Source organism: Necator americanus, chromosome I (assembly GCF_031761385.1).
Source record: "Necator americanus strain Aroian chromosome I, whole genome shotgun sequence".
NCBI classification, from domain to species: Eukaryota; Metazoa; Nematoda; class Chromadorea; order Rhabditida; family Ancylostomatidae; genus Necator; species Necator americanus.
Genome location: NC_087371.1, coordinates 15,672,535 through 15,684,179, shown reverse-complemented (window position 1 = coordinate 15,684,179; position 11,645 = coordinate 15,672,535). Strand labels below are relative to the sequence as shown.

Genomic DNA, 11,645 nt, shown 5'->3' with positions numbered 1-11,645 from the left:
AATTTCCAGAACTTTCCATTTTTGGGCGGAACCCATGTTGCACCAGATTGTAGTTGTAGAATATTCTCGAAGTTTCTCCACAATGAGTATATATAGATTGGGCGAAAGCACCTCTACCACCAGGACTGTCAACTGCTGGTTTGCTCGCTTCGCAAGCGGAGACACCGACTTCATAGACAAGCCCCGGTCGGGACGCCCTACACTGTCGAAGACTCCGCCATTCTCGATGCTGTTAAGGAGGATCCGGAGATCAACACCCGCAGCCTCGCGACGAGACTCGGGTAGCCATTCAACAGTCGTCTATCGCCTCCAGGCCCTCGGCTACAGAAAAGTGCTGGCTCGATGGACCCCTCACTCCTTGACGGATGGCACCGGCTTTACCGTGTATCCATTTGTCACTCTCTCTTTCTTTGCTCCACTGACCGTTCGAGAAAAACGGCCGAGATGAGCTTCGGTGCACCTCCTCCGCGATAACGCTAGGACCCATGTAGCTAAGGAGACTCATGAAAAACTGCAGGAGTTAGGCTGGGACACGGTGCCTTAACCACCCTATTCTCCCGACTTTGCCCTCTCAGACTACCACTTATTCCGGTTCCTTAAAGCTTCCCTAGCTAAGAAAATCTTCACCAAGTTTGAAGAAGTCGAACGGGCTGTCAGCAACTTCCTCGACTCCCAGTATCCCCAGTTCTGGGAGAAAGGATCGCTGACCTGCCCATAGGTGGGATACTGTTGTAGTTAATAATCATGGTTATATTATTGATTAATGTTTATTGCAAGCTGAATAAAAAAAAATAAAACAGAAAAAAGTGACAAATGGTGACAAGGCTTTCAGTCTAGCCTAATACTATGTATCATTACATTATTTAGCTCCCAAATCCAATTCTGTTTCAAGCGATGTCGCAACTGGATCTCAAATACGAGAGCGTATTATGCTGCTGTACATAAGTGAAAAACAAAGTAGTTGAATCGACCATTCTGCTTTCCTTTCTTAAACCAACAACGAGAAATCTCGTTTGATCGCACAAACAAATTGGAAGATTAAAGACACACTTCCTCAAAACAATCTTTACACACTGTCATTAAGCTCAGCGGAACAAAAATCTCATGCTTTGATATCTGCAGGGCCATACTATCATTGAGGGGTAAGTGCAGAACAGACGGAAAATGTTAATCTTCGTAAGGTAACTAAATAGCCGAACAGAACTGTGAAAGAACTAAGTACGTACAGTGGCTCGATTCTCAACATACACAGAGAGGAAATTTGGTTGGCTGTACCTTCATGAGATGGTTGTCCGTTACAGAATGTGTTGCTTCTGTGGCTGAAACGGGGCTGCTTTCAACAGATAGCGGTGGGAAGCAACGGACCAACTGACTGCAACGTACAAAGGCAGCTAGTTGAGCGTCATTGGTCACCAACTCGGTACCGTAAGCATTGACGCTCAACTAGCTGCCTTTGTTTGTAGATGGATAGGCGTTATTTGATGCACACTTAGTTATCCAATTCTTAAACGTTCCAAATAAATCAACGCATTTCTCCATACCTATTTAAATACACAAAGTACATCATAAGTGAAGAAAAAATCTCGATCAAAAAACCTAAGCGGTATGAACCGAAAAATTTGTCCGAAAGACACACCGAGTGATAGTATGGGTTGAGATGTCGTTTACCGAAGAAACAAAAAGTTGTGTATTCAAGGAGCACTTGTTTGGTGAGGGGAAATCACGTGGATCTACCGCATCAGGAGTCCACAAGATGCGCTGCCAAAATGGAGATGACTTTGAAGTTAAGATCATAATCTTATCGCACGAAACTGGAATCGTGAAACGCAGCGGCCTTGGGGCATTTTGGATTAGCGCAAAAAATTGGCTTCGTCGGGGGTTGAGACTGTTCTTCGACTTATACTATCCTTGTCTTGACTATTTTTATTATATATAAGATTATAATAATAATAATAGTAATAATAATAATAATAATAATAATAATAATAATAATATTATTATTATTATTATTATTATTATTATTATTATTATTATTATTAATAATAATAATAATAATAATAATAATAATAATAATAATAATAATAATATTATTATTATTATTATTATTATTATTAATAATAATAATAATAGTAATAGTAATAATAGTAATATTATTATTACTATTACTATTATTATTATTATTAATAATAATAATAATAATAATAATAATATTATTATTATTATTATTAAAAGTATTAATAATAATAATAATAATAATAATAATAATAATAATAATAATATTATTATTATTATTATTATTATTATTATTATTATTATTATTATTATTATTATTATTATTATTATTATTATTATTATTATTATTATTATTATTATTATTATTATTATTATTATTATTATTATTATTATTATTATTATTATATAAGAGCGGCTGTCTTGCAACGGTTGAACTAGATCTACAGATTCGAGGGTGTTGTTTTACTTTTTTCCTTACAGCGTGACTTCAATGGTCGATTCAAAACGTTTTGGCACGCTAGATAAAAGGCATAAATTCATGATGTTGGAAATAACTCTTGAATATTCATGGTATTCATCGAGTTCTGCAGGCAGAGTTCATTAGAATTATAGCAACATTAATGAGAACCTTCTAGAGACTAATTACCCATCCATACTTGCAGTGATAGGAAGAAGATAAAAATCTCATTTCATTTCTTCAATGTAAAAGCCACTTTCTTTATAAACAACCTTTTCTAAAGTTTACGAATTATGAAGTGTTGAAAAAAACGAAGACAGGTTTTTAGAATTCGCTGTCAAAAAGTAGAAAACAAACAATTTTTTGCAGGAAATCTATAACCTGTGAACGTTTTCGAAAGTCCTGTTCTCCGTTATTTTTTTTGCGTTAAAAAGAACTTCCACTTAGTGTATGCCCTCCACTGTAAACAGCAAATTAAGCGATGTGCAAAAGATTCGGCTTATCTGCGCCCCTCTCTTCAATTCCCCTTATCTCTTGTCGATCGTAGCTGGAACGATACTCATCTACCAGGTCTGCACATATCTCAGTCAGAACCTGTCTTCTCCTATAATCTGATCATCCGTCCGGGAAACTCTTCAATTTAATTGTTCTTCCGAGTTTTTTGGAAAGGTCAACCTATCTACAACATTAGTGGCTTATCGTGCTTCTTAGGGGCGCGTTCCTATAAAAGGGTCGAATTATTGTGGCTAAACCGAAATGAGATTGGTCTTTGTTGCTTTTCTATCTCTTTGTGCTCTTACTCTGAGGCTGCAATGCGCCACAGTGAATGAACCAAGAAAGGATAATCATGTGTAAGTACATGAAAACTCTTTGAACATTTCTTCCACAAAATGCAAATTGTTCAGAATTCGTCGCGAGAAAAGAACACCTCAGTACGGCCCACCACCTCTTCCACCTGGTTGTCCGCCACCTCCACCACCTCCACCGCCTGGATGTCCTCCACCGCCGCCACCTCCACCGCCTGGATGTCCACCACCACCATATCCCCGTCCATATTATTGTCCACCACCACCACCCTTTCCTCCACCTGGTTGTCCGCCACCTCCACCACCACCTCCACCTGGATGTCCACCTTTCCCACCTCCCCCACCACCACCACCCCCACCACCACCACCGCCACCCCCTCCTCCTCCACCGTATTACTACTACAACTGAAGATTCAACGCCAGCAGCGTGACAAGAAAATGAAAAAAAAATTCAAATCCATTCTTCGTTTTTTTTTTCAAAAATTTTGGCAACCTTCGATTTTAATTTCACATCTTTGATACACTTCCATCACTCACAAAAAAAAACCTTTAAGTGACGTCACAGATCATTGTTCAGTATGATGTAACTTTAGAAAGTGCTGATAAATATGAATCCTTTTGCCTTCTGTTAGCAGCGTATGTTGGAAGGTTTTCAACTAACTGAACTCAACACCTGCGCGCCACACTTCCTGCACCAAAGAACCTGTGGAAAATGCAGACACTGAAAACTTTGAAAAAAAATTGAACTTTTAATTTAAAAAACACAAATCATTATTATATCAGAGATTTAGACATAATGGAACAGGTTCGCAATTGAAAGTCAACAGAGGTCAGTGCAGATGATGCGTGTTACGAATGGATCCTACTCTTTTCTCTTTTGTTTGCATTCCTGCAGACTCCTATTTTCCTTCTTCCTTTCTTCCTTTTCTTTCTCATGTGCTCATTTACTTGCAAAGCTCTCTAAGATTGTGTAGATGCCAGTTTTCGTACTATAACACTGAGAACGCCCACATTAGACATGGATAAAGTTCAGGATTAAGTTTCTGGCGTTAATCCATCCGCTTGGGATGCGCCCCCACGTTCACTTCAATTCAGAATCGTTTGGGGCTTACGAACGTGTAACTGGCCCATACAATGACTTGCGGTGGCTAGCCGATGGATCAAGTCAGTGTTTTTATCCTCCCAGACAAGTCTGATACCAATTTATCGACCCCGGAGGGATGAAAGGCTTTGTGAGCACTAGGGCGGATTCGAACCTCCGATCGATTGTGCAGTAAGCGGAGCCTCTAACCGCTACACCACACCCGCCCTTACACCACACCCGCCCTACTAGCGCTATAGCTGCATGAAATGCATCTGATGCTGGATCTGATGCTGGAATCGGCCTGAAGCGTCTCTTCTCGAAGCGGAAACCGCTTTTTAAAGTAATGGAAACTTTTAACGCGTAAAATGAGCACACTGGCGCTCGCAAAAGCAAAAAAGGAAAAGGAGAAAGCTTAACCCTTCTCAGAAAAAGACACTGCGTTTTTAAGGGATTTGAATGGTGAAGAGGGTCAATAAGGAGAAATAAGAAGGCAATTAGCGTTCTTAAACTAGGAACTATGGTCAAAACAGCTTTTCGAAGGGATGACTTACTTGAATTGAACCTGCAATGGGTCCGCTCTTTTTTTATTATTCTTGAGTACCTCAGTTACTGCGATTTCGTTATTCAACCATTCAACAGAGAGGGGATCAGTAGGGTGTTGTTGGTGAGAGAATTGCTGTGACGGCACCACCGATAGTTTGGGAGCGGAATAAGCCAACCAGGCCTTCGGTTCCCCCTTCCCTTCCAGAAACGATAAATTGGTACCAGAACATCTGAGAGGACGAAACCATCGCTTTGGTACATCAGCTGGCCCCGCAACTCACTGAAAACGAGCACCCGGTCATAACAAATCGAAAGTATTGGCGCTATCCAGACGAACTGATATGCAAGACACTTTATCCTATAAATTATGCCAGAATTTTTCATAAAAGCATGCGCAGAAATTTTTTTTCAAGGGAACCTGAAGGCGTTGTTGAACCGTAAGCAGAGTAGAGAAAATAAAATATCGCGGTTTAAGACAGGAATGGGCTGTGAGCGGTCTCTTCGTGAGCAAGCGCAGGAACATCCCATAGGTTTTCCCCGCATTTTTCACCTCTTTAGTAATGGTGCTGAGTTGTACAACGTTAGGAAAACTTTAATGTGGCTCCAGATAAAAGTCGGATAATAGGAAGATGATTCACATTACATAAGTATGGTTTTGACCCTAAAGGGATCACCCCACTAATCTGGGGTGGTGCGGACTTATGCATATACGGGGTCGTAGATTATGGAGAGGAGGGTGATTCCATTTATTTCTTCCTAATTCCCGTAAAAACGGCCCAGAAGATGCGGCGAGTGCACAAGGCTGGCGCGCTTCAGTCGAACTCGTAGAAAATAGCGCCCCGGAACACTCGAAGCCGCATCTTCCGGGCCGTTGCTTACGGGAATTAGGAAGAAATGGACGGAATCACCCTCCTCCCCATAATAATCTACAACCCCGTACAGGCATAATCCACCTGAAATCCGCACCACCGTGGGGTGATGCCTTTAAACTACTAATGTTTGCGTTTTTGCGGTGTCTTGGATCCTGGCTTAGGAACCTCCTTTTGTGGTGTTTTTTGTGCTCCTTTTTTCTTGTCGGGTCTGAATCACATCATATTTGATTTTTATGACTCCGGAACGGAAATTCAACCTCACTTTAGTTTTTCGCATGCAGGTTTGCTTGGACTTTTACCTTTCCTGAAAAAAAAGAAACTTCATCCGTATTCACACTAGATTGAAATCTTCATCAAATGCAGATTTTGTAAATGAAGTTTATAGTGTTTACAAGGTACACTCGTTTACCTAGCAAAGGGAATATTCCGGAAAGAATTGACTGGTTTTTCTAAGTTGTTGATTTGGAAAGTTTGGCTTTGATCCTACTGCTGGTTAAGGAGGCTTAGGTGAAGCGCCCACACTTTGAAAGAAGTCAACTTTTTCTGAGCTGAATTTAAATTTTTTTTATACTCAGATGGATTTTCGAAGTAAAGGTATTTCTTGGATATTCTCAAAATTCATTCCTTCGATGAATAATACTGCCGATGCCGTTGTTCACGCCATTTTATGTTAAATCATTACGTAATAACTGTGGGGGGAAGTCAGCAGGAACACCCATGCTTCGAGTAATACTTTCAAATTGTGTCTACATTATATTGGCATCGAAATTGTGTTTGGAGCTGAAGTTTGAATATTTTCCAGGTGTAGAACTGACGCGTTTAGAGAGAAAACTATGAAATCTTTCGCCTTTCATCTATAATAGAAAAAAAGGAAGAAAGCGGTAGAAAACACTAATATAAAATCAGAGAAAATGCCACTATTCTTAGTTTTTATTTGTCGGTGAAGAGGAGCGAAGCGAACACCACATAAAGTCTGAAGTCCGGACATTCAGACCACAACCTTGCAAATATGTGACCACAAATATGCGAAGTCCCCATTTCGCAAGGCTTATATCAAATTCTCAATAAATTGACATACGGGAACACCCACAGGTCAGATTTCGATCAAGTCGGTGTATCAAGAAATTGACGTGGTGCGAAAATCCCAGGGAAAACGAGGAGTTCGGCCAGATGAGTTATCCATATTGTTTCTTTTTTTTGCATTACAATGACACAAGGGAAAATTTAGCTCTTCGGTAACTATGCAGCCTTTACAGGCCCTCCATTCCCTCAAAACCGAGATTCGCAGAAAAACACGGGTCACTTCGAAAATACTCTGTTGATAAGTACATGACGTAGTACTTCACTCCACCGTTCGCAATGCATCGCTCATTCCATTCCTAGAGATATTTGCTTCTCTTTCCTTGTTCATCGCTTTTTCTGAGTGTTTGGAGCCTAATTCTTACTTAGTGACTTTCCTCTTGAACTCACCCATCTTGTTCCTTCCCATAGTTGGAATGTCCTGGAGGAATCTGGGGGGTTCTCGCCTTTTCTTCGTTCTTTTTCTTCTTCTTTTTATGTTCCTGATTATTCCTCTCAGGAGTTTGTAACTGCTCCACGTTCTCCGGCTCATTTTCGTTTTCCACCTTCTTTGGGTGTTCAAGAACTAATATACCTTGGTGTACTTCCATCCCCTTTTTTTTGGGTTTTTCTGGTACATACGGTTTTGCCACTACATCTTCGTTTGCACACTTAGCTTTCCTTTTTTTCGGTTCTTCATCTGCATCTCTTTGTGTATTGCACTCATCAAGAGATCGTTGTAATTGGTCGAGCATGATCTATAAGCATACCGTAACAAGGTCCAGGATCTAGGAAGATCTACAACCACGCACCTTTGCCGTCCACCTACGCACAGCAAAGCAAGCCTTAGAGTGGGACCTACTCTATTCAGTAGTAAGAAGAAAATAAAAATGTGAATGAGGATAGTGGCAGAAAAAACGGCAGGCTGTAAATTTACTTCTAATCATGTGGTGATGTTGGTTGTTCTCTCGAATGTCGGTGTTAATTCTTAGCTTGAGACCTTTTTCATCTCCCTCAGCAAAGTTGCCATTGAGGGCCGCTGCCTCCGACAATGACGTTTTTATTTTTATTATTTTATTTTATTTTTATGTACATTTCTATGTGAATTGAGTTTCCTCATCAAGAACCGCGAGGAGGACACAACATGCGAAATCAGAATGTCACCCTCGCCCACGAGATCAATGTGTCGACGTTTGTAGGGTGCAGAGGTAGATGGGGGAGACACAGCACAGCTCGAATGGTACTGTATTCGGCTTGCTAGAAATCGTTCTTGACCGCCAAATGCGGATTACAAGAAGAATTCATCTCTCAGGCCATTTTAGGTACATTTCTTGGTTGAAAAAACTAAAAATATTACTCAGTTATTCCGTTCCAATAAGCCTGTTCGGAAGTTTGGTAAAGTTAAAGCATTAGCAGTTCAAGCTCTATCTTCTTTTTTTCCTTAAATGTCTCCATGTCATGGATCTCATAAGACTGACTGCTTAGGTCCTAGGGTCCTGATTGATTTAGCTATTCGCTTTCAGCCCCTTCAAACGGAAAGGCCATTTGACAGTTAGGAATGGATTCTGTGCTCTAGAGACGACTTTTGCGTTCTAAGTGCAGCTCGAATACGGCTCAGTCAGAGTTCTCTCCTGTTGAGGTGTTGAGTGTCTCCCCTACCCCTCCGAGTGCCTTTGCACTGCTTGGAGCAGTCGATGGTTTGCCGCGAAGAGTGTAAATACCGAATTTTAGTGCCTATCGAGTTAACTAATGCCTACTGAGTGATCCGAGTATCTCAGGACGACATGAATCTCCGGCAGTTCAGCGAAACGAGAATTGTTATCGAAGACCCCATCTCGCTCCAGGTGTTTGACCTACTTGAGTGTGCTGAACAACAGCACAATTTGCAATATCTGGAAGACTTCCGCCATGTAACTGTGCAGGTTACGTAGCTCGCACCTGCTCAGAGCGTAGAGTCCAGTGCCTGATTCCGTTCAGCAGAAAAAGAACCATCGCGAACCGGTGGCAGTCAGACGATACGCGTTTGCGATCAGAAGTTGTAGTGAAAATCTCATCCTTTTTTTCTTTCATAAAGTTCGATTTCAATTTCAAATGTTACACGAATTCCGGTGCCGGAAACATAGTAGAGTTCGGAAACTCCTATTGATCATAGAATTCTTACTAGACTGAAATGGGTGTAGCTGTACGTGTTTCTGGATGTTCTGGAATGAACTGTGGTAACGATTTGATGTAATTTGCTTTTTTATACTTTTCGGAATACACAACAAATGCGTAGAAGTCAGTTATAAGAATGCAGAATTTGTGCCATAGTGTATTAACACCTAAGTGAGATCTCTTTTATGTAAGCCTTATGAAGTTCCAGCTATTGATCAGATTTCGGGACAGCGCGAGGTATGTGAAAGGTTCTCACATACTCTGAACACAAATACTGGAGTTCTGTGTTCTGTGCAGGAATAGTGACGCTTTTGACTGACTGATTTCTGTTCAGCTTTTCTCAGCGTTCGCCGAAGTTGTGCTTACCAAACTTAATTCTTATGGTTATACGCGATCACGAAGGCGAAAGTAGTTCTGGATGAAAATATGTATTGTGAGTAAGGTTACAGATTTTTGTTCAAGGAAGAAGTATATGTGAAGAGTAATAGTAGAAGTAATAGCAATAATAGTTGCAAAATAAGAGGTTCCCAGGCGTATTGTGCATATGGAGCTAATTCCGCTCACTTTCAGGCGAAGCGATGCAAAATTAGGAAGAACTTCTCCGACGATTGTTCATCGTATGAACTATAGGAATAATAGTTTACAAATTCTATGTAAAATAAAATAAAGGACAGAAATAATAATATCTATCGGAACTCTGAACACCTCACTGCGTTCTCTTGTTCAATTTTCTCATTTCGCTCGTCTTTCCAGAAATGCAGAAATATCATGATCATGATCATGATATATAATAACGGGCTTATTCTGTCACGTGTGTGTGAGTCACGAAATTCGGAAAAAAAAGGGAGGGGGGTGCGACCGGTCCACCGGCGCCAGATAGCTATAATGTGGGGTGCAACTGGCCCCGTGGCGTCAAAATGGTGCGCAATAACTTCCTGTGCATGTCGCAAAAGATAGATGCAGCCGTTTCATAGCCGTGGCCACTGGGCGCGTTGCTCTTCATCTTTATGACTCCTTCGCGTGCCATTTTCTTCTTCTTTCGCCTCAAGTTTGTGGCTTGCCGTTCTCAGAAAGTGGAAACACGCATGCAAACGGCTGCTCAAATAGTAGGAAGATGCTTATATAATCTGACGTGGAACGTTATCTTTATCAGTAGGATGATGTCTTTCACGTCATTTTATGCCAAAACATCACTCTTTGATAGCCCTTGGAGGGAAACAGGAGGGAAACCCAAATTTCGAGTATAACTATCAAATTGTGTCTACATTATATTGGTATCGACGGAGTGTTTGAAGCTGAAGTTTGAATATTCTCCAAATGTAAGACTGAAAGAAAACTATGAAATCTTTTCCCCTTATTTATAATTTAAAAAAATGAAGAAAGATTGTTAGAGATACACAAGTCTAATTTCATAGAAAAAGGGCACTAATATTGATTTGAGTTTGTCAGTGAAGGGGAGCGAAGCGAACGCCACAGAAAGTCTGAAGTCCGGCTTTAGCCGGACGTTCAGACTGGTAATTGAAATAATGTGCTTGACATAAACTTTATTCTATCACATCATACATTAAAAAAGCGATGTAGTACAAATGACTTGATGAAGGGAAAAATAAGGATAAAAAAGAAAAAAGCTCATCATATACAGGCTCATAATGATAAATCGATCTACTCGAGATCAAAACATCAAACGCCGATCTACGTGTTTTCCATCAGAGTACAAGAATGTGAGCAACATAGATGGAAAATCCTAAGGTTTTCCTCAAAAAAACGGTCGAATTTTCGATTTTAACGGTCGCGCTTCTCTGTTCCCGATTTCTCGAAATTATTCGATTTCCAACTTTTTGAAGAGCCGAATTTTTTGAATAAACTTCTGTTCGAGCCTCGAAGATGTGGGCTGGGAAAGATTTTGGGGTTTTACGAACTTGAACATTTTTATTTAGAGAAATAGCAAGATCAATTGAAGTTTCTAGGAGAGAAACAACAAACAAAAGAAACGTATGAAAACAGGACAGGTAAACTTTGTGGTTCGTTTGGCATCATAAAATGGTGTGCAAGATTATACGGTACCACTAGTCGAGATCATCTGCGAGATCGAGACAGAACTCTCTTTCGACCCTGTTTTCGCTTTAAACTAACAAATGATGTTCCTGGAAAGCTTAAACGAGTAGGCAGGAAAATTTGAAGCATTTATTCCATGCTGTACAACTTTCCGAAAGAGAAATCTGAAAATATACGTGCCGTTTCACGAGCATTCAGCGAGCACACGCACGGAACACTTCACTACAAAAGTCACTTTCAAATACATCTTTCAAATACATTGCTCGATTTTTTGGGTTACTAATCGAATATTCGAATTCATTCTGAAACTGCGCCTATGGATTAATCGAAACTTCGAATAAATTGTAAAGCGGTTCTTGTCAAGTGATCCGAATTCCGAGAAAATATTATTCGAATGTGTTTTCGTCCGAATACACCTTGTTCGATCCAACTATAGAATGAGCAGTGATTAGCCCTACCCAAAATCCAACAAAGACACCCGCAAGTTGGTATTACTAGAAACGATAGAAACACTACCCTAACCCATGTAACTGAGAATTTCAGATACATCGGAGTCCTGAGCGAATCAGGGCGAATTAATCCAGAGAACCAGAGAAGTTAAA

At 40.3% G+C, this 11,645-nt stretch overlaps 4 protein-coding genes across 6 annotated transcripts; 3 read left to right on the top strand and 1 right to left on the bottom strand.

Annotated features, from left to right (window-relative positions):
• Positions 1–82: 82 nt before the first annotated feature.
• RB195_005682 (uncharacterized protein) lies at positions 83–448 on the top strand (the record flags this gene model as incomplete). The annotated part of the gene is made up of 1 exon (XM_064178330.1): positions 83–448. The coding sequence occupies one exon, from the start codon at positions 83–85 to the stop codon at positions 446–448; it is 366 nt and encodes a 121-aa protein (XP_064035389.1).
• A 2,778-nt stretch (positions 449–3,226) lies between these two features.
• On the top strand, positions 3,227–3,685 carry RB195_005681 (uncharacterized protein; the record flags this gene model as incomplete). The annotated part of the gene is made up of 2 exons (XM_064178329.1): positions 3,227–3,321; positions 3,376–3,685. 2 exons carry the CDS (start codon positions 3,227–3,229, stop codon positions 3,683–3,685), a joined length of 405 nt encoding a protein of 134 aa, XP_064035388.1.
• A 2,210-nt stretch (positions 3,686–5,895) lies between these two features.
• Positions 5,896–7,864, bottom strand: RB195_005680 (uncharacterized protein; the record flags this gene model as incomplete). 2 transcript variants are annotated; one of them, XM_064178328.1, is made up of 5 exons in its annotated part: positions 5,896–5,983; positions 6,038–6,079; positions 7,246–7,592; positions 7,647–7,679; positions 7,835–7,864. In XM_064178328.1, the coding sequence occupies 5 exons, from the start codon at positions 7,862–7,864 to the stop codon at positions 5,896–5,898; spliced, it is 540 nt and encodes a 179-aa protein (XP_064035386.1). The 2 variants fall into 2 exon arrangements, with proteins under 2 accessions (XP_064035386.1, XP_064035387.1); XM_064178327.1 differs by lacking the exons at positions 7,647–7,679; positions 7,835–7,864 and having other exon boundaries at positions 7,246–7,589.
• Positions 7,865–8,046: 182 nt separating this feature from the next.
• RB195_005679 (uncharacterized protein) lies at positions 8,047–11,644 on the top strand (the record flags this gene model as incomplete). Of its 2 annotated transcripts, XM_064178326.1 has the most annotated exons (4): positions 8,047–8,156; positions 9,323–9,371; positions 11,496–11,527; positions 11,587–11,644. In XM_064178326.1, the coding sequence occupies 4 exons, from the start codon at positions 8,047–8,049 to the stop codon at positions 11,642–11,644; spliced, it is 249 nt and encodes an 82-aa protein (XP_064035384.1). The 2 variants fall into 2 exon arrangements, with proteins under 2 accessions (XP_064035384.1, XP_064035385.1); XM_064178325.1 differs by lacking the exons at positions 8,047–8,156; positions 9,323–9,371 and adding an exon at positions 8,619–8,756.
• Between the last annotated feature and the right edge of the window lies 1 nt (position 11,645).